This window comes from Dipteris shenzhenensis, chromosome 1 (genome assembly GCF_047967505.1).
Source record: "Dipteris shenzhenensis isolate YYH24624 ecotype China chromosome 1, Dip_SZ_1.0, whole genome shotgun sequence".
Taxonomy (NCBI): Eukaryota; Viridiplantae; Streptophyta; class Polypodiopsida; order Gleicheniales; family Dipteridaceae; genus Dipteris; species Dipteris shenzhenensis.
In genome coordinates this window covers 72,467,680-72,494,027 of record NC_141596.1, presented here as the reverse complement: position 1 = coordinate 72,494,027, position 26,348 = coordinate 72,467,680, and the positions used below count along the sequence as shown (strand labels likewise).

The 26,348-nt window shown below is 39.9% G+C and overlaps 1 protein-coding gene across 4 annotated transcripts; it reads left to right on the top strand.

Moving 5' to 3' along the window:
* The first annotated feature begins 17,003 nt into the window (after nucleotides 1-17,003).
* Nucleotides 17,004-24,255, top strand: LOC147906342 (uncharacterized). Of its 4 annotated transcripts, none has more exons than XR_015541421.1 (9): nucleotides 17,004-17,190; nucleotides 20,559-20,867; nucleotides 21,088-21,266; nucleotides 21,353-21,813; nucleotides 21,933-22,020; nucleotides 22,143-22,449; nucleotides 22,638-22,726; nucleotides 22,954-23,042; nucleotides 23,594-24,255. XR_015541421.1 is itself a non-coding variant. In XM_087378199.1 (8 exons), exons 2-8 carry the CDS (start codon nucleotides 20,618-20,620, stop codon nucleotides 22,960-22,962), a joined length of 1,383 nt encoding a protein of 460 aa, XP_087234325.1. In that variant the 5' UTR covers nucleotides 17,019-17,190; nucleotides 20,559-20,617; the 3' UTR covers nucleotides 22,963-23,575. The 4 variants fall into 4 exon arrangements, 2 of the variants coding, with proteins under 2 accessions (XP_087234325.1, XP_087234311.1); XR_015541420.1 differs by lacking the exon at nucleotides 23,594-24,255 and adding an exon at nucleotides 23,185-23,576; XM_087378199.1 differs by lacking the exon at nucleotides 23,594-24,255 and having other exon boundaries at nucleotides 17,019-17,190; nucleotides 22,954-23,575.
* The last annotated feature ends 2,093 nt before the right edge of the window (nucleotides 24,256-26,348 follow it).

The window sequence follows — 26,348 nt, the reverse complement described above, 5'->3', positions numbered from 1 at the left end:
CCTTCTCCTCTCTCTCCTTCCCCCATGCTCTTACATCTTCTTTTCTTAACCCTTAGTCGCTCAACCCTTGACCTCCATGATCTATGAGGGAGACGAGTTCTCCACCATGTACTTTACCCTGAACCTTGGATCCTCCTTCTAACCCTTAAACCCCTTCTAAACCCTGGAACCTCTTCTAAACTTTGGAACCTCCTTCTAAACCTTGAATCTCCCTCTAATCCTTAAACTCCCAATGAAGGCGAAAGTGTTCATTACCCTAACCATGATGATGCATGTTCCTTTCACACATGCATACACTATGTTTGCTTACCACACTTAAGCCTACGGTCAATGCTTTTAGCTTGAGTCTTGATGGCAAGGCTAGACAATGGTTTAGAGCCTTAAACCCTGAGGAGAAAATAAATTGGGACACATTGCATAAATCTTTCATTGTGGGATTTGCCCCTAGTGGTCCCAAGTGGAGCCCGCTTAACCAGCTTTATGAGATGAAGCAAAAGGACACTGAGTCCTTGAGAGACTATATCGCTAGGATTAAACATCTGAACTCGCGATGTGACCCCACAAGAGGACGAGTGATGTGCAGCTTCTGCCACACTTCCTCATAGGGCTGCGAGATGCTAAGTTGCATGATCATTTGTTTTCTATGAATCCCACATCATTTGAGCTATGTAGCAAAATGGTGATACGCCTAGGTGATAACATGAGGGAGAATCCCCAAAAGGATAAATCCTTAAGCTCCTCTGATATGTCCCAGATAATAAAGGCTTCAATGTTAGAAGTACCTAAGGATGCAAGCATGACGACCAAGGTGCTAAACATGGAAGAGTTGGCCCCAGATCTATTAAACAAGTTGAGCCAACAATGGAAGATAGAAGCACCAAAAGATGCCCCTAGAAACCCCCATCTATTTCCACAAAGAGATAACATATGGTGTGGGGTATGCATTGGGAATCATCCCACTAAGGAATGCCCTCGTCTTAGAGCCAAGCTAGCACTCTATTGTGCCCATTGTGTTCATTGGGGAAATCATGACACATCCCAATGTCATTATCCTAGGGTGATCCTCAACCCATGTATCAAAAAAGGCAGCATCTACCATCGCTTGCACTACCCAATCCATCTAATTAGGCACAATTCCAATACAAGGAGCCACATCAACTGATTAAGGGCAATTTAGGGCTCAAAATATTCCATTACCCCTGCCAGGATTGGGACCTCAACCAACACCTCCACGAAATACTCCCCTAAATCAAGTGTTGGTGGAAGAGCTACCTAGTGATTGGGGAGACCCCAAACCTACCTTCAATGGAAACAAATATCCCCAAAATGGTGACAATGCAAATTGGTCCAACATATAAGTCACTACATTATACAAGATGGCCAATACATTTTGGTCTACCAAACGGCACCAATTTCTCAAACAATGGGAGATAGGAACAACTTGACCAAGGCACAGCCCATTAAATGCCATATGTCACAAGGGCCACACCCTGCCAATGAGTGTCCATATAAGGGGCAATCTAAGCAACCAATCACATGTGCACCAGTGTCTAATACACCACCGCCATTGTGCATTGGGTGTGGTGTGGACCATCATTTTGATGAGAAGGCCATCTAAGTCCACAAGCCTTAACTTGTTAAGCATTGAGAGAGGCCAAGTGTCATCAGTATCCTTGAATGTAATCACAAGGTTGCAAGCTAAAGCTCTTAATAAAGAGCTTCGCAAACAAGCCAAAAGGGATAAAGCTAGCACGTCACAACCTAGAGAGCAACTGAATCAACACAAGTAAGCACCAAGGGTGCAATCAAGATCGGGAAGGGAAAAAATAAAGTCATCCAAGATGGGTCGGATGAAGATATAGCCTCTCTAGCAACATCATCTTCCTCTAGTGATACTCTCTCAAACGATACCAGCAACAACCAGCTGCATGAGGCAAATGAGGCAACGACAACGGCTTCAATCCATGGCCAAGCTACAACACCTAAGGTCACGCAGTGAGTATCCCAACCCATGGGTGGGGAAACAAGGTCTCACCGAGGTGCATAAATTGGAATGCAAGTGCCAAGACAAATGCTAGGAAAAGTGGGGAAGTCTCGACTGAGAGAGTCCTTCCTTGGTAGTTAGATTAGCTGATAGAGGCATGGCTCATCCCATAGGAGGACTCAAGGACATCAAAACCTTTGGTCTCACATATCGGGCATGCCTTGTTGTAATGGATTTCCAAAACAACCCTGGGTATGAGGCTATACTAGGGAGAACTTCCTTGCATATGGTAGAATTGATCCATGATTGCGCTCCAACAACATTTATATAAGGGAAGATCAACAAGTCATGATTGATCTCCAAACATGGAAGGCTCACACTAGGTCTGAAAATTTATTTGCGGCTGAATCGGATACCACCGATAGGTATGTGCCAGTAAAGCAGATTAAAAAATATGAGAAAGAGGACAATGAGAAGAGTCTTGATGAACCTTGGTGTGCTCCTTTACCAAAACTAGAAGACTCACTTAATTGAATGCATACATTGGTGTCAATAGATCTACCAACAACTGCTAAGGGCACTTAGACAATGTACCTTGATGATGAAAAAAATAACTCCATTACACCTTTTTACACTATAAGAGTGGTACTACCTAATCAAATTGAATTAGGAATTGACAATGCCCTTGATCCTAACGAGATAGATATGACTCCATCTCAACTTTGGGTAGAGCTAACATTAGCAGGTGAAACATGCCGAATACACACCATGGTAGATTGGCGAACAAGTAAAAAACTCATCTCTTGGGAGACATTAAAACATCTCGGCCAAGTACGCCTTCAAGTATGTGATTTTGAAATTCAGTCCATAGAGGGTACCTCTATTAAGGTTATTGGTTCTTTAATGTTGAATGTTTCCTTGGACAATCACTTTGTGCCTTGCAAGTTTTTTGTAGCACCTACAGGTACCTTAACGGAATCAGCTATTCTTAGTAAAAGTTGGATCCAAGACACTTACAAAGGGTTATTTGGTGATGAATCATCCCATCAAGATGCACCAATCTCTAGCCAAGGATCAACATCAGCAACTACTTCCACCTCCCCACCTCGACAAGGACACCACCATGGAAGAAGATGAAGACAAAAGGTAACCAAGCAAATATGGGTCCGAAAGGATCTATTGAAGGCTCAAGGATACTTGGAGGGTGAAACATATTTTTGGATTCCAAAGAAACCTCAAAATTTAAAGCCACCCCCTCCTCTAAACATCAAGCCTCACCATTGCCAACCACCCCCTCATGTAAACAAAAAACCTCAACATCAAAGAAGAAGATGACGCCATCCAACAAGGAAGGTACATTACCAATGGGTTCCCACAAGACTACTCGAGGCCCAGGGATATACCTTATAACTCTTATATATGGGTACCCAAGCCTCACCAAAGCAATAAATAGCCCATCCATGCTTGCCCTAAGCCTCAATGTATACCATCTCAATCACAAAAGTAGGAACAAAGCCCAAAATCTATCAATACAAAAGCATCAGTGAGTGTAGATGCACTAGTAGTAGTCACACAAGAACCTACTCTGCAAAGATGCCAAGAATAGGAAGAACCTACTTGCAAGGACAAGGGAAAAGCACCAATGTAGGAGGATCATACGCAAAGGAATTCACCTACCTCCTCTTGAGCAGTTACACAAGAACCTGTCTAAAAAAGGGAGATAGTAACACAAGAACCTGCTCAACCACAAGTCTACCAAAAAACATGTCAATTTATTACATCATCTTTAAGGCAAGAACCATTGGCAATAACACAAGAACCTGTCTTGAAAAAAGAGATAGTAACACAAGAACCTGCCAAGACAAAAGATAAATCCACATTGGGAGCCACACAAGGACCTTCCTTACTCAGAAATTTGGCATTCATCATCAGGGTAGCTATGTAAGAAGTGGCCACACAAGTAATGGACATCACAATGGAAGTCCCACAAGAAGAGCACAAGAACCTTCCAATGTGAACAACAAATTATCTTCATCCCTGACAACTTTCTCAACTGAAACTTGGGCTCAACAAAAGAAAAAGATCTTTGAGACATTGCAATCCTACTCACATTTGATACATAGAACATATATCACTTTATTACAGTGAGTATCATAGAAGTGGTACATGTGGGAGATTAAAGTGTGTGTTCGATTTTATGATCCCATCATAATTGAACGATATATTTAATTCAATCAATTGGATATAAATCAAAATGAATAGCAAATAATAGACCCTTACAAATTGCTAGAGAATAGAAGTAGATTTTGTAATAATTCCAAGTCAGAGAATGGTAAGAAAAGGTTATTAAACTGGTAAATAAAATGGCTAAAATCACACAAGTACATGTATATAAATATTTTCCAACAATTCCAAGTGGTAAATCCATCCGGCAGTCTAAGATCCAAGGTCGGGGTAAACTTACCTGCCACCATCCAAATAAAACTCAGTTTAAGAACATCACAGCTTTATATGGGTAGACATGTAATGCATGTTACCTGCGTGTTATAGCTTTACTTGGGATCAAGACTTCCCGTCGATATTCAAGAAATGGAACATTACAAAGGATGATGAAATCTATTACATTAATGTTTTTAAATTAAGCAATCAACACAAGGAATATTAATACATGCCATAAAGTAGTATATTCTATTATTTAAAAATTCTCATCAAATACAACTCTCCATTAACAAGTATGTTTGAAACTTTTATTATTGAATATATACCATGGACTTTTACCATATATATATATAAATATAAACATTATAATGCAATTTAATATGGAGTGGGGTAAGTATATCCAAAGCAAAGGAGCAAACCGACTAGTCCAAGATTAAGGAAATATATACAAATAAATAAATGTATGTATGTATGTATGTATAATTATATATAACACTATATAAGAGATAATCTCGTTACAAGTATACATATATAAATAAATAAATATAAATATAATATAAACACACACACATATATATATAACACTATATAAAAGACTATCTTGTATGTAGAATATGTATTGACAGCCATAGTGAGAGGTATAAGCCACATACACATTCTAAAAGAGGTCGTAGGAGAGCTACAAGCCCACACATATCAGAAAAAAAGAGAGAGAATACAAAGGAGTAGTCGCACTCAACCAAGAGACCAAGGCCATGTTGCCACATGAACGATTCAACCTATGTGCAGCTTACTATTGACAACATAAACTTAGAGCTTCAACACCAAAGATGTTCCAGAAAAGACACGAGTGCTAGTTCGTATGACTATCATCCACCAATTGATCAAGAAGATTGAAATTTGCCTAGCACAGTCGCAAGTACAACAAAGGAAATGTTACGAGACTTGAGAGCGGGCAGCATGAATCCAAGAGGCTCATTGCGAACCATGGTAACCACTGGCAAGCTAGCAGAGGAGGTCAACAAATGTGTTGTAGTAGATACGAACCACCTCCAACCAACATTGCTAACCTCTTCGTTAACCCGTATTAATTAGGATAACCGTATCAAACGAACATATTCTAGGAATAGAATACCCTACAAACCATACTGCAAAGATAGTGTGTTGGTCTAGAATGCATACTGCAATGGATAGTATGTATGCTCTAGACAATGTCATGGCACACCTTCCACGACTCATATGTGTGAATACCTAGCGTAAAAGATGCGTAAAATCCGAGAGCCAACAACAAACATATGGAGTGTGATCATGATGGGGGAAGCTGACTAGTTATATTAACTAAAATGGGCCAAGCCAACCAAGGCTACATAGCTACCTTGATTATCTACAACCCTCAACTAGTGCAACAAATTACTAGTAATGAAATATGAGAAAACGTGTTGGCGTTCTGCTACAAAGCTCCAGAGATGGCTAGAGGCAATTATGTCATCTTGAGTAGACTACATCCATAGGAAGAAGCAAGGCATTTGTGTGGTAGCCAAAGTGCCTTGAAAGTGCAAACGCATGCACATTATGAGCGAAAAATGGAGAGCAAGACATATGATTACATAATAGTTGGAAAGTTGCCATGTAGGGCTTAAGTTTAGAACATCGTAATACACAAATCTCAAGCTTGGCATTAAGGAGGTTCATGTGGAATACCACAACCATTGAGAATTTAAAAATCAGACCACCAGGTACATACCTTAGAGGTTGTCATCCCTAAGAAGTAGCCTAGGGTCTACCCTTAAAGGGCACTAGTTTTGATATCCATAGTATCTACCCTCTTTTGCAATAAGAGACATCCTTAGAGGGCACTGGTTTTGATATCCATAGTTTCTACCCTCTTTGCATCTAGATGGGATCTAGATATAGTACCCTAATTTTGTTATGTAAGTGCCTCGCTCTATTTTCAATTAGCTTCTGTAATGCAACATTGGCTACTTATTGTTGATATTTCACCTACATTCATGTTTGATAAGCACAATTATAATCTCTAGCATGCTAAACCACACCTTTTTCAATCATAGAATAAGGCATGTTAGGGATCACATATAGGTTGATGCTCTGATCGTACATTTATGATGGCATTAAGAACTAGTCCACTAATTACTTTCATCTTTTGGGGATCCCATTAATTCCCTTGGACATGGTTCCCAAAGTGGTCTACAACCCTCTTTTTGCAATGAGAGAAGTCCTTAGTAGCAAGCAAGGGCATTACTTTTGATATATATCTTCTACCCCCTTTGCATCTCTATGGGATCTAGATACAATACCCTACCTTTGTTATGTAAGTGCCTCCCTCAGTTTTCAAGTAGCTTCTATAATGCAACATCAGCTACTTATTTTTGGTATTTCCATCTACATTCATGTTCAATAAGTACAATTATAATCTCTGGCATGATGGACCACAATTTTCAATCATAAAAGAAGGCATGTTAGGGGTCACATATGGGTTGATGCTCTGATCATACATTTATGATGGTATTAAGAACTACTCCATGCACATTGTATGAAGACCAATATCATCTATGGTAGCTAAATTATGACCGAGTTTGTGGTAGTTTAAGTCATAGTTTTGAAACTTATGATGTAATGAAAATTTGAGTGTGCAAATACAAAAACTCCCAATAATTTTATGGGTCATGTTATGCCATATTGCACACATGCAAGAAATGTATCTTTAAATACTATTAAGCTAGAATATTGGGGCAGTTTTTTTTTACTATTGTTTCTCTCTTACATAGTGTGCCTACTTGCATATAGAAACTAACTCTCTTTAAAATCATTGTTTTTTCTTTTAGGACATCCTACAATATAGATATGTAGAAATCCAATGGAAAATATTCTGTTATTAGTCATGCAATGTGAAATTGACTAAATGATAAATAATTCCTAATTCATTACTATTACCTACATTCAAGTGTTGGATCTAATTACCTAATCACCTAAAGCAATAGGGACTTATCAATGGAAACCACCTTTTTAAAGATCTATAAAAATGATAGCTTGGATTTTTATTTAAATAATGTTTTGAAAACCCCTTTAAGTTAAAATGTTCAGTGCAAAAAAAGTGACATAAATCATCATTGAAAACTAAGAATTGATCTGTTTAGTACAGTACAATACTAACCTAGTAAACTTTATAGTACAATGAAAACTAAGAATTGAGTTGTTTAGTATCATACAATACTAACCTGGTGCATTTTGTTATTGTCTTGAACCTTTCATATGATATAGCCTCTCTAGTTTCTTATTGTCTTAGACATTTCATATAATATAGCCTCTCTATTTAGCAATATAAGGAAAATTTGATGTGATATAAAGCAAACAAAGAACTATTCATTTGCAACATTGTGTGTGATGTGAGTGATCCAAAAGCACAACCATAATACTATTATTTGAAAGAATGTTCATTTTCATCAAAATGTTACTATGACAATCACTTCCTTGAAAACATCTCCAATGAAATATTCTATACGATGTGCTATGAATGATTTTAGGTTTTATTAAAATAGAATTTGCATGAAAGTTTTTGTTGACAAGGCCACATCACATTTAAAACAATAGAAAATGTAATCTAGTACAGTGATAATTGAATCAAAATCTTCCAAAGTTTCAAAATCATAATCCAAAAAAGACATAAACAAAGGAGCTTTCGTCATGGCTTATTTTAGCAATATGTTGCACAAGCTTGGAGCTCCTTTCATTTGTGTCAAATATCAAACTATAGACTTTATGCACACATTCAAACACTTTGACACTTCCATATAAAAATTCAAGCTATAATCCTAGAAAACTATTCAAAGTATGGTCTCATTTTGGGATATCAAAAGCATGGTACAAGTAAATTTTAAATGTCACACGTCTTCACGAGAATTCCATAAAAAGTACCAACATTGAAAAGGCTCACAAAGGAGAAGGCAAAGGGGATATTGAGCATTGTGGTCATTGGTAGTTGTGGTGAATGCAAGAAAAAGAATCAAATTTGCAAGGGATTATTCCATATGAGAAAAACGCTTCTCATTATTTTGCTCTTAACAAGGGTTTTACAAATGAATGATGGAACTTTATAAAGTAATTTTCATAGATAGACTCCATGTGATGTATTGGCCTTTCATAATCCAACCATATACCTACTTATTACAAAGACACATTATGGTCTCGTAGATAGATCATTTGAAACAAACTTAATTGGATATGTTACTCGAGTAACGAAGCCTATGATACATTTGATTGGAAAAACAACAAAAAGTTAACATCGTTTTCTTTTTAATACAATCCATGACAATGCTTTATCACAAACAATGAAATGCATCAAATCACTTTCACATGGTGAAAGTAATGTAAGCCAACATACAACTTCAATGGCTCAAAAGGGAAGGTCAATTCATGTGTCACAGAAAATTAGGCAATAGAATCTTTGATGGATATCAAAATGGGCCATATCATTACTAAATTATAATGTGTTTTTAACATGCCATTAGTGAAGATATTTTCTATAAGGCATGATAGTTTATTTTGTTGTTGAGATTGAAAGTGACCTTTTTACCTTATTTTGTTGTGTTTAAAATTGTGTTGATTCATAAAACTTGGCAATGCTATGCATACAAGTTTGATACGCTTGCACACGTCATCTTCAATAAGGGACAAAAAGGTGAGTTCAAGGGGTTATGATTAGAAGACCATACATGAACATGCATTCAAGAGCTAATAATACAAGACCGATTTACATCTAGCTACCTACTAGATTCCTTTCTCCTTCTAAAATTTCACATTATTTGATTTTTGAGTTAAAATGTTCCTTGTGAATACTTTTGGGTGCTTACTGAGAGAAGATGTGTGGGCATCACCACCGTGTTTAATATTAGTTATGAGATCTTTAATAGGAAAAAATGTAATAAAAGGCTTGTTTGCATTAAATTAACCCATCATACTTATTACAAGCTTGACTAGACATTCACATTTGCATATAAATGTCTATATTCATGACCATAATCTCACATGCATACACGTGGAACACACGCGCACGCACACACATGCGTGCACGCATGCATGCATGTATGGATGCATGCATGCACACATTCACACATGCACACGGGATGCATACTCACATGCACACATGTGCTCAGCGGCATGCATGTGCATGCGCATGCACATGCACATGCACACCCCCCACGCATGTGCATGCATGCACACATGTACACATGCACTTATGCATGCATGTGCATGTAAACACGTGCATACGTGCACATGCACGTACATGTACATGTGCACACACACACACACACACACATGCATGCCTATGTGCACAATCATGTTCGAGCATGCACGCATATACGTGTGCACGTTGTGCACGCACACATACATGCATACATGCAACAAGCACAAACACACACACACACATGCGTGTGCGCTCACACATAGAGGCACACATATGTGTGCCCATGCACAGACACACACACCTACATGCATACATGTAGATGTGCATGCGCACGTGCGCGCATACACACACATCCATGCACATGTAGTCATAGATGAACACCCTCTCACACACATAGCTCACAAATGAAAACACTCTCACATATGGACACATGCACATGTGGACACACATGAACACACATTCTCACATATGGATACATGCATGGATGTGCACATGTATGTGCATGGATGCACACATGTACCCATGCATAGATTTACATCCATGGGTGTGCACCCATATTCCCATGTACATGCATTCCCATATACATGCATCAATGCACACGTGTGACCATGTGCCCACATACATGCATGGGTGCATACATGTATCCATTTGCACACATACGTGTATGTGCATGCATGCATGCAAACATATAGAAGTACATGGATATAGTGTTGAAGGACTTATGCTAGGTGTATTTATGGATAGGTTGAATATCATCGAGCTATTATATGAGGTCCTCTTGAGGTCTTGTCCAAGACTTTATAGAAATGTGGCCTAAAAGCAATCTCAAGGCAACATAGGTGTTTCTATAGAGGTACTTTTAGATTATTATGCTTGACTTTATAAATTCATTATGGCCCCTTTTTGGGGGTGTGATTTGATTTTTTTTTCACTCAAATAACATGAATCATAGTGATGTAATAATGTCTAAGATAATAAGATTTGCACCCAAAACTATACCAACTCCAGCAATTAAATAACACAATTCTTCTTGGCTTCCATCATCATTTTAGAACGCATGTCTCCCTAGCACATACAATTATGTGGACAAAGTGGGAAGGAAAGTGGGGGGAAAGCTGAGGGATATCTACTATCATGAATCCTAGATATTGAATTTTGCTTAAATAATTTCCTCTCTATAACATTGATCATTCTCATCACTTGTGCTTTGTTTTGATTAACACTTCAATCCTATTGCATACCTATTTGATGGTCGCAATTTGTATTAAATATGAGCAGTTAAAGTCTTTAAAGAATTGATATATCGTCAAATGTTTTGAGGATAAATACATTATGGAAATAAAATGAAATGGCTAGGGATACCATGCCTCACCCAAGCAACAATGTGAGCCAAAATACGTATAGTCATGTCTCTTACTAAAACGTAGGATTGTTAACAATTGTTTAACTATTATGACTTGATTGTAATACTTTATTTCGTAGTAGCTGTTTTGGGGTGAGAAACATGTATCATGCAAATTAACATTGATGGATTAAGCGTTTGGCTTGGTAGACAAATTTTGATGGTCGACATTCCATCCATATAGAATACAAGAGGTCTACAGGTTGTCTGTGTGCACACGCGTGTGCACGTGCATACACGTTAATGCACGCACACGCACACACACATAGTGACACACACTGTGTGTGTGTGTGTGTGTGTGTGTGTGTGTGTGTGTAAGTCAGGGAAGAGAAAAAATAGAACATTATAGAGTAAAGGAAGTGCTTGAGTGAGTAGGTCAAAACACCTACGAGAATGTATTAAAAAATATGTAAGAGTTTAATTGACAAGGAATGCCAATAATGTTCTAGCAAAAAAAATAAAATGCAGACAAAATTAAAGCCGGTGAAGTCCTGGCAAGCATCTTTTTTATTGAAGAGGAGAATCTACATACCTACCACCATCCAACAAGAGAACTTGATAAGAACCAGGTTAACTTAAGTTGGGAAGACAGGTGTCATAAACACTCCTGCCTTGTTATAGGGGTCACAATAAATTAGAAACTTAGCCATAAACTTAACCAGCACTATGTAAAAAAGTATTCTAAGTGTAAAAAGATGGGTATATTCGAGTGTGGATTTAGTAGAGTGAATAAAGTAAAAGGTTAGGTTGCGTATGTAGGTGTATAGAAAATATTTTGGTTATAAACCAACAGGTGTATGAATTCTTTTTAAAAACGTGGAGGAACTAATAAAGGAAAGAAAAAATGAGGACATATAAAGGTAAGAGCGAAGGAAAATTAAGAGGGACTTTATTTATGTTAGAAAGAAAGGCGGGGGAAGAGCTTGGAAGGAAATAGTTAGATGAGTAAAGAAATAGTAGGTAGGGGAGTTTTATTTGGGCAAGTAAGGGAAAGTGATAATTTAGGACGTGATAGGTAGAGATGTTTAATAAAGAGACTAGAGTAAAAAATAAGGGTGGGGAGGGAGCGAAAGATGATAAGCCCTATTACTTACTTAGGGCTAGAGGGGGGAATTAAAAAGTAGGTGGATTAAGGGAAGGGAGAGGCAAAAAAAGGAAGGAGGAGAGGAGGGGGGGGGGTGTAAAGGAGAGGTAGAAGCAAAAAGGATTAAGGGGGGGAAGAGAGGGGTATTTAAAGAAAGGTAGATAAGTAAACAAATTTAAAAAGAACTAAGGAAAAGGGGGGGGGATTAAGAAATAACAAGTATTAAGAGATATAAGAACTTGAGAGTCCATTGGGAGTGTGCAGAGGTGAAGGCATCATCGATGGAGGAAGGTACGGGGAAAGATAGTCATGGGAGTCGTGTCGAGAGCCACGCCACTCGTGTGTGTTTGAAGGAGCGGGACTAGTAGTTCGGGGGTAGTGCAGTAGTAGAGGTCTTATGAGAGTTTGGAGCAACAGAGGTCGCAGCTAGGCAGAAGTGCAACGGCGCAGTCGAGGTACTTAGAGCAATAATGGAGAGGCGGTGCAGTAGTCGAGGCTTGGAGGCTGGAGCAGCAGTGATTATGCACAAGCGGGAGCTGCGGGACTATAGAGCCAGTCTACTAGTCTAGAGAAGGAGAAATGCGGGAGGTCACTAGCATAGGGGGTCTCGGGTGGGAGTTGACTAGTAGGGAGGCATGGTAAACGCGGGCCCGCAGTTCATGGAGGCTCTCAGCAGAGACTAGGATGAAAGGATAGGGAGGCAAGGTGAGACTCGACTTAGAGTAGGAGTGCTTATATATGCTAGGGAGTCTAAGTCGGGGAAGGGGGTCGAGAAAGAGAGTCGGGGAAAGGGTAGTCGGGTTTTGGGATGGTTAGGGAGTAGTTAGTGGAAGGTTTTAGTACTAAATGAGTTTAGTTAGGGACGTTTAATTAGAGGGGGTTAGAAGTAGGCTAGGACCATTTGAATTACTAGGAAAAAAGGTGATGAAATAAAACAACAAGGTGAATTTTTTAATTAAAAAAAGAGAAATGAAGGATGGATAGAGGTAATAGAGATTGAGATACATGTATAAAGGAAAAACTAGAGGATATAAAAAGAGTTTAAAAGTTACATCTTTTAATTGAAAAATTAAAAACCGCAAGGAGGGAGAAATTAAAAAACAATGTTTAATTAGTGAAAAAAAATTAGGGAGAAAGGGGAGGATAGAAATTTAACAATTGAGAGGGAGAGATTTAAAAATTGCTTAAATAGTGAGAAAAATTTAGGTTAAAAAAGGATAGAAATTGGGAAAATTCAAGGGAAGTAGGGGGGAATTTAGGATATTTGAAAAAACCAAGGAAGGAGACATTAAAGAATTGTTAAAATAGTGATTCAAGGGAAGTAGGTGTGGAAGGGGGGGGGGGGAGAGAGGTTGTAAGGTGGGAAGAGAAAAGGAACCAGGGAAAAAGGGAGGAAGGGGTAGGAAGTGTGTGTGTGTGTGCGTGAGAGAGAGAGAGACACAGAGAGAGAGAGAGAGAGAGAGAGAGAGATATAATCCATGATTACAAATTTAGTGGGTCTTGTGTCTAGAGCAATAGTGATGTAGCTATTGTATGGATTAGAATTATTGGTCTCCTTGTTTTCACCTAGGCCAATTTTTAGCTTTTTTGCTATGCATATTTACATATACTTAGTTTTTTAGTTTTGTTCGCATTTTGTTAATTGAGAAAACTTTTAATATTATATAATGGAGATGGCTATTTTCAATGGTAATGATAAATTTGTTACATTAGAAACTTTCTCTCAAAGTTGTTCAAGCAGCTTGGAAATGCCCACAAAAAGGTATTTGCACTAGTAAGTGGTTCTAGAAATCAAATTTATTTTATAGATGGAGATGTACTTTATTGATACCAGATAATTGGAATCCCTTTAGCTACACAATGATCATTGTCTCTATCTTAATTAAAGATTGCTAGATAATGTACTATAGAAAATTCTATATTCACTTATGCTAATGGGTAATATGGAATCATCTTTGTAGAAGATCAAAACGGATCTTGATGTTAAAGTTCCAAAAAATGTTTTTGGAATTCTTTTCGATTGGGGGACATATAGACTACAACACCATTTTTAAAACCTAATTGCCTTTAATACAGTATATGTTCATGGATATAATTATTTATAATTTCTAGGAAGTTTAGGATATAGGATACTCAAATTGGGCTCAAATTTTGAAGGTCATTTAGCAATGCACAAGATATGAAATATCCAAAGTAAATTACCATGTCCCTTTTGTTTAATGCAAAAGCTTATCATATTCTCTATCAAGCTCTTTGTCCCTAGTCAAGGCTTTCAGTCATTGAATCATGCATGTCACCCTTCACCTTGTGTAAAGGCCCTAAGTCCCCTCTCCCCCCACAAATCCACATTGAATCATGCATGTCACCCTTCACCTTGTGTAAAGGCCCTAAGTCCCCTCTCCCCCCACAAATCCACATGTGTCACGAGGAGAGGCTTAGAAGCTACATGGTAAACATAATTTTAAGAACTATTTGTAAGTGCACTTTGTGTAATGCTTATGTGGGCAGACAAGATAGGCCCTAAGTCCCCTTTCCCCGTGTCACGAGGAGAGGTTAGAGGCTAGAGAATTTTAAGACCTATTGGTACGATCAATGTTTTGCATGCCAAAGGCAAAGCCATAGAGTTTGTTTTGGGTTCTCTTACTATGGGAATTGTGCAAGGGCCTTAAATGAATGCTATAATAGAAGGATAACTAAGAGGGGATCTAAGAGTTGTCATTATAAGGGTGAGGTTGTGAGATCTCCTTCGACAAGCCTAGTGAAATTTCCACCTTGTTGTAATGCTTATGTGGGTAGACAAGAGAGGCCCTTGAGACGAGGTAAGAAGTGCTTGTTTTGTGGGGGCAATTTATGGAGAGAAAATGCGTACCTTGAGGCTACTCAAAATCCTCTTTTGTGCATTTGGGGCTTGTAGGATGTGATGGTAATTGGTTTCCAAGAGATTCCAAAGAACAAGAGGAGGGAGGAGGGTGAAGAATGAACATCAAGGTCGTCTTTAAGAGGTATCTAAAGTCCCATAGTAGGAAAGGGACCAAAGGTTTAAAAATTCCACTGGGGTCATGATGATTGGATTACATGATCAGATTTTGGGCAGCCCACAAGTCCGCCATTTGGCATAAATCTAAGTGTATGCTGTAATGAAAGACAGAGCCCAATTAAATACGAAAAGGATCCGAGAAACGGTGCACCTGCAATTAAAATAACAATCATCCCAGTGATGATCATCATCATTGATGCTGGTGGAGCTAGTTTTTTATAAGACAAAATACGGCCCCGCAGTTAAATTTTATCATCAGAGAGTTATTGGCGAGTGATGTGATATGGGCAGGGAGAGACCAGAGTACGGCTGCAAATGGGGGGAAATTGGGGCAATTTTGAAAGAAACGCCCGAAAGATTCGCGCGGATGGACGGCTGCGATGGAGCGTGCGCGTTTGGACGGCCGGCGGCCGCCGGGCCCAGCCGCATGCCAGCCTGCACCGGCAACGGAAAGTCAAAACCAGTACCTGGACTTTAATAATGTCGTCTGATAGGTACATATTCTTTGCTGTTGTCCACGTCAGCTGAGTGGCCCACGTGGACGACTCCTCGGGAGCCCAAGGAATATTTTCCCCTCCCCCCCCCCCTCCTTTCCATATCAAAGTATTTTGCCCTCGGTCCTGTCACCCAACCTTCTCCCAAACCTAATTGCTGATACCCCACCTAATGTGCGGTGCACTGCATGGGTCAGGTAATGGCAAGTTTATTGGCCTCTCGCTGCGGCAATGTTCTTAGAGATGCTGCATTTGTGTGACATAGGAAGTGATGATGTTAGCACTCTTGTCTATACAATCACACATTTTGTGGTGTGAGTTTAAGAGTCATATGAGTTTTCAGTTTTGAACGTTCCCTGAGGGAAGATTTGCGCAAGTTGAAATGGAGGACAATACAAAGGTGCCTCATGGTTTACAATCACTTAGGCTCTCCAAAGACTCACAATGCGTGAAGTTGGTGTAATTGAATAGCAATTGATCATCTTCACATATCAAACATACAAAATGATGGTTCAATTGCAAAATGGATGTAGTTCCTTATTATGATGAGCCTTGCACAAAAGAAACAAGCTTTTGCATTATTGAGTGGTATAAGGTGACAAGGTTGTCATCCTTGTACTTCGATGGAGGTATCCTAATCCCATGATGCTTTAAAGAAGCAAGCTCCAATTGTACCCACCCATCTTAAATGGACGTATCTTGTGTTGAAAAGTTGGAGGGCTATGCTTAGATCAAGTTAGAACTTAGAATGCACACTGCATTCAAGTGAGATTGATAAGAGTGTCACAAGATCACTATCACACAAGATCACTATCATGGGGAGTAGTAGATATTCCAACCTTAGCTTGGAGCATTAAGAACATCAAGGAGGTAGTGTTCGATCAATTGATGTGATTATGAGAGAACTCATTGATAGTCTTTGTTTACACACAAAGACTTAAAAATCGATAAACAACCATTAGCAAAAGGACCGCTTTGCAAATCTCCGATGGATCAATGGTGCCCCAAAGTTATGTGGCCAAGCTGCTTAGTACTTTCTACGAGCATTTAGCCATCGAGCTCAAAAAACCATGGATGCTTGTTTCCCTCATGTGCGTGCCCTATGGGCTACGAAGGCGAGTGCGAGCAATGAAGGCAAATGCGAGCACAGTGGTAGGCAGGGGGTAGGTAAGGTGAGCAAGCTCACCAAAGCAATGTTGTAATGCCAAGAGTTGAAAGGTCGTAAAAGTCCAGGTTTTTCAAACACAGGAGTCCTTTTCTAGTGGAGTCCTTATTTACAACGCCCACTCGCTTAGTCATTAATTAATCAAAATGTGCTTTGCAATACTTTAATTAAGGGGTGTGTCGTCTTCATCAACTCTTCTTCTCACCTTGGTCTTCCTTTCTAAGTGTTCGTTTTTGCTCTCTGTTCTGCTCTGCGGCTTCTCTGTGGTTGGATCCATCGCCTTCCCTGCTCGGCTCCTGCAGACAAACGGATCGTCTCCCTGCTTTGTTTTGCGGATTGATCACAACATCAACGACATACCTTGCTCTGCTCCTCTTCCGAGGTCTCCTCTCGACTCCATTCTACAGATATCGCGCAATTAGAGCGCCTCAGGGCTTTTCCTTCCTTGTTCTACCGATTTCCTGTTCGCTTTCAACCCAGGGATCTCGACCTCCTACCCGCCCTTGCCAAAGTGTCCCCGATCTTTGAAGCTTGTCCTCCGTCTTCGCTACAGACTTGAACACGCCTACAGTCAGACACTATCCCTTGAAGATCTTTATCTTGCATCTGAGTCACGCTTTTGGGTCACAATGCGACTGGTTGTACTCTGTCGCCTTGTGGTCAATTACATCCATTTGGCGTGCAGAGGCAGTCTCATGCTCCAGCGCCGCAAAACGTAGGGGCTCAAAATCTGTAATTCAAGCTCCGTTTTCTAAAGGTTTGTCTCGCCTCTAGAGTAGTTCCTGCCAGATTTGTTGTATTTCGCTTTAACGGAGAACATCACAGTGTTCCCCGCCCAGGACTTCCCCCGTTCCAGGGCCTGCCAGCGCACTCTGCCTACCTGTGATTGTTTGTTGGTTCCGTCGAGCTCAAGCACTCTAACCCCTTCCAACTTTTATCGCACAAATGCACATTGTTTTGCCTTAGTCATGGCAATGTTTGTTTGCAAGCAATCTGAAACGTACTCTTAGAACCATAGATCTTAAATGTCGACGTTACCATCTTACTTGCCAAGCTGTAGACTCCTGCCCAAGGCATGTTCACACGTAAGGTCTTTGATTGGATTAATAATTTTTAGCTAGTGCTGATGGATGGCATACCTTTCATCAAGTGGTTTCTTTTGACTTAAATGTTTGGTGCTGTATTGTGTTCTCTCATTGGGCGAGACTCAGGATTTACAGACAGGGCACCCAAAAGTTGTATCTCCAAAAATGTATTCAATTTTCCCCTAGTAAACGCACATGGATTAATATCGTGAGGAGTGCTGTTATAATCACTTCGGTGAAGGCTGCTACAGATTGAACTTGGAGTCGTTGTTGGTGCGGGCTCTGAGGCTGGCATTTGTCTTCTCTCTTCAGTCCTGCCAATAGAGTTGTTGGGGGTTAAGTATGGAATAAAGGCTTTCAACGAGATCACACAAGAAGTTAAGCATAATTATGAGCACAGTATCCAGTGTTCTTCTCGCAAACCTAGACAGGGTCAATACCTTGAGAAGTGCAACTTGTGTCATAGATTGAATTTGACCTTCATGTTAGATCCCCTGGGCATTAAGTATGGGCTTGTTAACGAGACTCTATTGTCTTTCCAAGGAGTTGATGAGCTTTCAAGGAGACTGCACAATAAAGTTGCATGATAATTGAACCCGTTTTTCCCTAGTATTGAGCTAATTGAGTCATTGTTTAATACCTTGGGCAAAACTTGGTATGAGACAGAAATATGAGGGGTTTTTTTTTTTTGAAATCTCAGTTCAGCACTCTTTGTATACTGTTATCAGTTACAGTACATCAACCTTCTTGTTCAGTGTCTTTTACATCTTCTGCTTCTGTTCCTGATTGAGTCTCTCCCTCTGTTTTCCGTTGCCCTTTCCATTTGACATAATGAACTTTTCAAATTGTGGTCCTGTTCCACGGCCGCAGCCTCCTGCTGTTTGCATGTATCTCCCTCTGCCCCCAAGAAAAGGACATATACAGTCTGGCTCTTCTGCTTATTAAGCTCCCTTTAATGTTTCCATCTTCTCTTGATTCCCCTTCTGTTCCTCTTGTTGCTCCTTTGTCTACTACTCTCACCCTCCTTCTTTTACCATTGTTTTTTCTTCCTTCTTCCCCTTGTACCTTTCCTCCAGTTGCAGCTTTGAGATGCTCAGGTTTCTTTCCTACTCATGTTTACCTCTCACCTCCCGTTATTCGCTCTTCACTTTTTCTCCTCCTCTCATTATGTTATTCTCATCAGCTCATAAAACTACTGTTTCTCCTCGGAAATAGCTTGCAGGTAAGCTTTCATGTTGCTTTTTGAAATGCTCTGCCGTCTCTTCCTTCTCCTCTCTCTTTTCCTTGTTTACCTTTTTTCTATTCCTCCCTTGTACTTGTGTCCATTCATTGTCCCTTTACTCATTTTCCTCCTCGGATCATTATATAAAGCCTCTTGTTCCTGCCCATCAGCTCATTAAACTACTGTTCCTCCTGGGAAACAGCTTCTAAGGGCTTTTTGCAAGATTACTGTCCTCCCTGAAGTTCCAGATATTTTGCTGTATGAGGATTCTAATCTTTCTGACAGACGTTGACACCCACCTATCCATCATAAATGTGGCAATAGGTTTTTATAAGTGGCTTCTCCTTCACTGCTACCAATTTGGAAACGTGTCACCTGGAGTACAAACAGAACATCTGAGTTTGTTGTATTGTTGTTTAAAAAGGAAAGGGCCTTTTCCTAATAAAACTCGAGAGCAATTTTCCACCCCTTGATAAAATAATGCAAAAATGAATTTATCCTTCAAAGGCTGAAGGGATTCTGATACCGTCTTACACACTAACAAGATTTGCAGGATTATCTTGCTTGGCATAAGAACATTGAGATGAACGGGTAGGAAGCTCTATATCTGAAGCCATGTTGAATCATGACTGCCTAAACATGCATAAATTCAAAAGCAAGAAAGGTTATGTAATCTTTTACAAATCAGGGGGGGAAGACACTGAACTGGCCCCCACTATGTGCAAGCCCACATAAAGTCTGTCAATTAAGTCTACCTTAACATGCTATAAATCAAATGCAAAAAGTCTGTTTACCATTTTTTCAAATAAATCAGGAAAATGAGATTACAATGACTCTCAATGTGAGCATCTTGAACCAAATGAGTATGGTAATCATTTGGGAGTTTTGTTTTGCTTATTAAGCCCTTCCCTTGCAATAGTGGTCAATGAGGCATGGTTTTACAAATGGCTAATATCCAGCCCTTGTCGGACTGGAGTGTCGGGTCAATTTGTAAGCTGTGTGCTGTGTAAAATTTGCTTCCATAGATTTTGCATATCATTGTATGGTTATTAAGCCCTCCCCTTGCAATAGTTGTCAAAGAGGTATTACAAAAGGCTAACATGCAGCCCTTGTCGGGTTGAAGTGTTAGGTCAATTCGTAAGCTGTGTGCTGTGTGAAATTTTCTTCCCATATGTTTTGCATATCATTGTGAGATATGGAAAAGTCAAATTGGTCTTTGACAATATTCTACTAGATTTGTTCACCAGCATCTGAATGCTATGAGTCATATACGGTAAGGCATGTGAATTTCAAGGACGTAGGTTCAGCAAAGTGTAACGTTGGAATTGATATGATGAAAGATAGGGCAGAGATGCTGTGTATGAAGTTGTGAAATAAATACATTGCCGCTGGCCAAACCTCCTAGAAAGCTCATATCAATGATAAGTACACTGTTTCTTTCAGGCTGGGCTGGAGGATGTTTGCGGTGCAGTAAACAAGAACACCATGATTGGCTGCCTTCAATGGTGCATTCTTCCGTCGTGACAGTGCCAATGGATGGGGAAGAACAACCTGTATTTCATGATTTTCTTGGTATTGCTGGTGAAAGAGAGGACGTCAAACAGCCAGAAGTCATAAACTTGGATGCTACAAAAGGCCCAAGAAAGGTTTCAGGAACTGTTGAAGAAGTAGAGGGGGAAGCATCAACAAGAGCATCATCTATAAACAGTGGTCGGTTTGAGGCGTGTTCTGCTCCAGTTGTTACTTTATCAGGTTTTTTCTCTTCGGCTTTCCAAACTTCAAAGACTGAATCTGGTAGTCTTGTAAGCTGATTGGTCTGATTACTAATGTTGTATCAAGATGGTAGTGGATGTGGCAATTTTGTGCCTTCCTCAAATGTGAGAAGCCTTCTGCAGGCAAGGTAGGTCTGTTGCCTACTTGACCCAGGCAAACTGGGCACATTGTTTTAATGATGGGATAAATGTTTGTACAGAGCATTTGTCACGTGTGAAAGAGACGGGAGTTCAGCATCTTGGAAATACAAGTGCAATCTTCAAGGCTGAGGTTGATAGTAGGCAGGGAAAGAGGAGGGACATTACAACCAGTAGGGATTCTTTGCAAGAGCAGTTGCAGATGAGCATGGAAGCGTTGGATAATTCCCGTCTTCTTAAGGTAAATTGACTTGTATTGTTTTCGTGCTTCATTTTTTGTGGTGCAATTCTTTTCCTCATTGCCCTTGTCTCCTGCTTTTCTGAAAGGCCTCGCGCCTTGAAAGACAGGATGATAGGAAAAGCAGGCATCAGAATGTGGGTGTGGATGATCTACACTTAACCATGCAGCCTCCTCGTTTGTCGTCAAAAGGCCCGAGTCCACATCCTTCATCAGTTATCAAGGCAGATTTTCCTACGGTTGTTTCGAAGAAATGGGACAGTTCAAGGCCTGTTTCTTTTAATACAGGGATATTTGGACCAACAAGAACTGGTCATTTAGGTCTACAGTCAGATAAATTAGCTGTCAATAATTCTAGAGAGAATCCTCTAACACCAGTTTTGCCTCTCCCTCCTGCTGATGAGGGCTCAAGGACTGGGCTCAAAGGTTCAGGTGTTGCAAATCTTCTCAATAGTGGTTCTGGTAACCCTGCTATGGGTCCAGGTCCTTTGCCTGGAAGGTCAAAGTTGTGGTCTCAAAATGCTGGTTCAGAATCTACCTTTGTAGCAAGGTTGGTCCCTTTCCCAGTTATATATTATTTTACATCATATGAAACTATTATTTCTGGTTCATTATACTAAAAAAGCTTCTGCTTATAGACTACTCTCTGATAAAAATGCAATTGTGCAGTCAACAGACAAAAACACCACCGAGTCGACAACTGACCATTTTTTATGCTGGACAGGCCCATGTCTTTGATGATGTACCTCCTGATAAGGTGGGCAGTAATGTCTTATTGTGTGTACATAGCTGCTTCTGCTACAGAGATTTGTTTTTTGGGAATTTGTTGGAAGTGCCTTAGTTATTCTCTAATTGAACTGTGTCATACTGTCAGGACAGGCTGAGGCAATTATGACCTTGGCTGGCTCAAGTGGTAGGTCTTGGTCCACAATTTATTCTCCTCGGACAAAAGCGAGTTTACCTTTGTCAGCAAGTGAAGGCTCCCTCTCCAATTTTGATAGGGAAAGAGAGAAGAGTGCAAGTAAGGCCAGTGCTGCAAATGGTTTTAGTAGCCTTGCTTTGACTACAGATATCCACAATTCAGCACAGCTGGGACAAGGAAGCAGTCATGCAGGGCACAGTAATGTGCCTGAGGCCAATTTTGGTCAGTTGTCTGTGTGGTCCACTGATATGCAGACAGCTACAGGTTCGTATAATGTTCTCCTTTCCTGCCGAACAAGTTCTTTATAGGGGTTTCTTTGCTAGTACAGTATCTTGCACAAGCCATGAAAATGTCTTGCAGGCTGCAATGTGTTGTATTAAATTATTTTTGGTTCTTGAAAAAACAAGTTATTCTTCCAGACAGTTATGACTGAATTGAGATTTTCTGCACAGATCGCAGCGGCTTGTGCTCAAAGAAACAAGAAGGCAGAGAAATGCCCTTGGTGCATGTGTCTACCGGTCCCGGCAGGGCTGGAAAGGAGGTAAGGGACTAGTCACTAGTATGTGTGATACGTAATGCAGTGACTCATAAGACCTATAGCTAATCTTCATGGTATTATGTATCACGGGATTATCTATGCATTTGGATGATAGATCACACAATGATGCTTAAGACCTAGGTAGCCAATTTGCAACCTTATTTATGGAGTGGAAGGTTTTCCTTTTCTTGGAATGCTGTCTTAGTTGGTTGCTCTGCGTTTATGTGTAGCTGATCTGATTGGAGGGAGGATTTCAGCTTTGATGTACTGTGAAAGCAGCAGTTTTGCACAATTCTCTCTCGAGGCCCACCAGACAGAGGTTGGTAAGACAGCAATTTCCAAGAGTGTCAACAGTGGCCTTTTTAACTCCATCGTGCATTGGATACACAGTGATTACTGATGAGCAAAGTAGAGAGTGTCTGTAACCCATATTAACTGGTGTCCTCTTCCACGTAACACAGAATTCCTTGGTAAGCCTAAGCCAGGGAGCTTTTGTGGGGTATGGTGTGAAGGTCTTGAGATGCATGCTTGGTTCCCATGGTGTAGTGTCCTGAAGGTCAACTTTTGGATACACATTTTATGGTTTAAGGCGTTTGAATGCTATTATCAATGAAGTTTTGAGTTGGATAATGCTGGAGGCAGGTGTGGGCTGTTTTAGAAAATTTTGTTAGCCCACTACTGTGACAGTCCCCTTATTTAACGAGATTTTTTGGGGGTACGCTGTTGCTATGTGACATGTCTCTGTAAAATGAACCTTTCCCACAAGTTTATGCCCAAAAAAAAAAAAAAAAAGAGGGGAAGAATCTCTCTCTCATCTTTTCTTGGTAAACTACCAGTAATAGCTAATAATCCTTGTTTCTGTGAAGCTAGTTTCGTGATATGGGTGAATGCTGCAATTGTCTGTCATGGGACTCACTTCCTGGCTTGGTCCAAGTGCTTGAGTAAAATGCATGTTCACGCCTCTCACCAAAGATGCTGAAGCATTACGGCTGGTTTCTCTAGCTGAAAGAAAGCTTGGCCACAGGTATAGAGCAGCTAGCTTCTTTCTTGTAGAACAAGGAAAAATCTTTTATTTTTTGCCCTAAAGTTTGCAGCATATCCTTAAATGTGGGAGATTTCACTGCTGCTGTGGGCTCTGTCATCATGGTGTATTAGCAACATGCATGTTCAGCTCCTATAAAAGATTATAAGTTTTTTCACACTAGCATTTTCCATTTGTACCCATCTTATGGTAAACTTCATGGTGACATTCCTCAGTGATTGTCTGTTAAGCCGCAGGGTGCCATTGTGAGTACTTCTTTGAAACTTCGCCAAGGATTTTCTCTTTGCTTAATTCCATGTGTGATATCCAAGGATGATGCTTAGGAAAACCAGTAAAAACTCACTGGTAGCTAAGCATATGGATAATTATCCATATCTGTTGTCAACAATTATTCTATAAACCTTATCAAATCTTTGCAGGCAAATTGATTGGTTATCCTTAAATTCAAAATACATTGAGTGCTTATTGCAGTATTCAAGTTTTTTTATTTGATTATCCTATACATTTGACTTCCGAAGCAGACGAAGTGAATATGTCCCCTGTTTTCTGTTTAAGCCTTATTGCTATGACCAAGGGAAGGCGTATGGTGTGTATTTGGGAATGCATTTATTTCAACTAAAGTCATATGCTGAGTATTTGGGAATTCAAACCTACAAACTGGTGAATCAAATTTCCGTTTACAATGCTTAGCATTGACTGTAATTATAATGATACACAACTTCTATGTGCCTCCCTCAATTCTCAAACAACTATGGTAATCTATGTTTAAACATATATACCATGCTCACTTTCATCCTTATCCCAAATTAAAAGCGCCCAGGGCTTCAACCACTTTTAGCAGCAGCACTTTGCCATGTGGGATGCATTGAGGGCCCATTGTTCGTAATGTATGCTTCTGAGACATTCACATACATATGCCATATTCTTTTCTTTTTCAAGAAGTACATATGCCATATTCAACTTCATCCTTCAGGAATTCTCAAGATGCCAAGACACCTACTAGCAGCAGAAGACACTGATAAAGAATCTAGATTGTCTAGGAACAAGGGCACCAACAAAATCTTCTATATTTATTTATTTTCAAGAATTACCATGTTCAATTTCATCCTTATATAAGAAAAACGTGTTTGTTATGTACGCATTTGAGACATACATGCTTCGACTTACATCCTTCTAGAATTCCCAAGATGCCAAGACAATTCCTAGCCACACAAGACTAAGATAAAGAATATAGATTGACTTAGGAACAAGGACACCTATAAAATCTTCTATATTTACTTATTGTGAAGAATCATGTGTCACCCAATGGTTATGCCATGTGTTATGCAAAGGGAAGTTTTGTTCTCCTTGCTCTTTCCTCATTCTTTGCAATGTGGGAAACAATCTTGGCATGCCTCTTAAACTCTTGGCTTAGTCGGCTCCCCGTCGTAGATCTGCCCATTGTGCAAAAGTATGGGCTAGCTCCTTGCACATCAATGCTCACCATTAATCCTTGGTTGCTATCCTATTCTTAGAAGGTTGCTTCAGTTCTTAGTTGACACCCCAGCATGGACAACTCTCAGATGGAAGGGGAATGTTGGGCAAAAGTTTCCAGCTTTATGCTCTCTGAAACTCCCCCATGCAACGGGAGTTGAAATCTGAGGGCACTTGCAATTTGGCAAACCCATTGAACTTGGAACCTCTAATGTATCGAGGAGAGACATCAACACTCGATGCTTTGGATGTTCTACACTTTGCATTGTCGATGGCTATTCTAGAGCGCTTGCTTATGGATCCATTAAGCTCAAGGCAGAGTTTGGATGAGAGGGCTATTCGATCCTAGCAATTTTTCAGACCTCTATGAAGATGTTCTCAAGGTTTAATGTACAAAGCATTTGTTTTCTAAAGGAGAAGCTCAAGCATCTCAAGGTTCTTGCAATTGGTCTCATGTGATGGACTACAAGTGAAAGAACAAGCTATGCCAATGAAAGCTAAGGGTATTGCAAAATACTGTCAAGATATCATCTGGGGGCATTTCTAGACCTTGGTCAAAAGCTTCTAGAGGGAGAAAGCCCTTATAGATGTGATGCATAAAGAGAGAAAATCCTTACTAAATGCCATGAATACATAATTAAAATCTTTATTGCGTGCCATGGGAAAGGTACCCATACTATATGGGTGGTTGTTCACTTCGCTCGTGTTCTTATGCACTGTAACTCTCTATGAAAGGAACTGATAGTGCAAATACCTCAAGACATGATCTTGGGCAAAAGGTCTCAAAGGTAGAAAATGCTTGCTAGATGTGATTCTTCTTGCCTAATGTGGTGCATAGAGAGATGCTCCTAGGAAATCCTTACTAGGTGCCATGGCAAGAGTAAGAAGGTCAATGCTCATGTATACATAGTTCATAATGCAAAGATGCCCACACTATTTGGGTAGTGTTTTCAATTTTCTAGTGTGTTCTCTCATGCACTCACTCTTAGTGTCCATGCTCCTTCAACTCTAGCAATGTGTGACAACATGCTCTAACCTTGTAATCTCTTATCCCCTACTTTCATTTCCTCCATCCCTTGCAACTGTCACCTCCTCTCTCTCTATTGTATA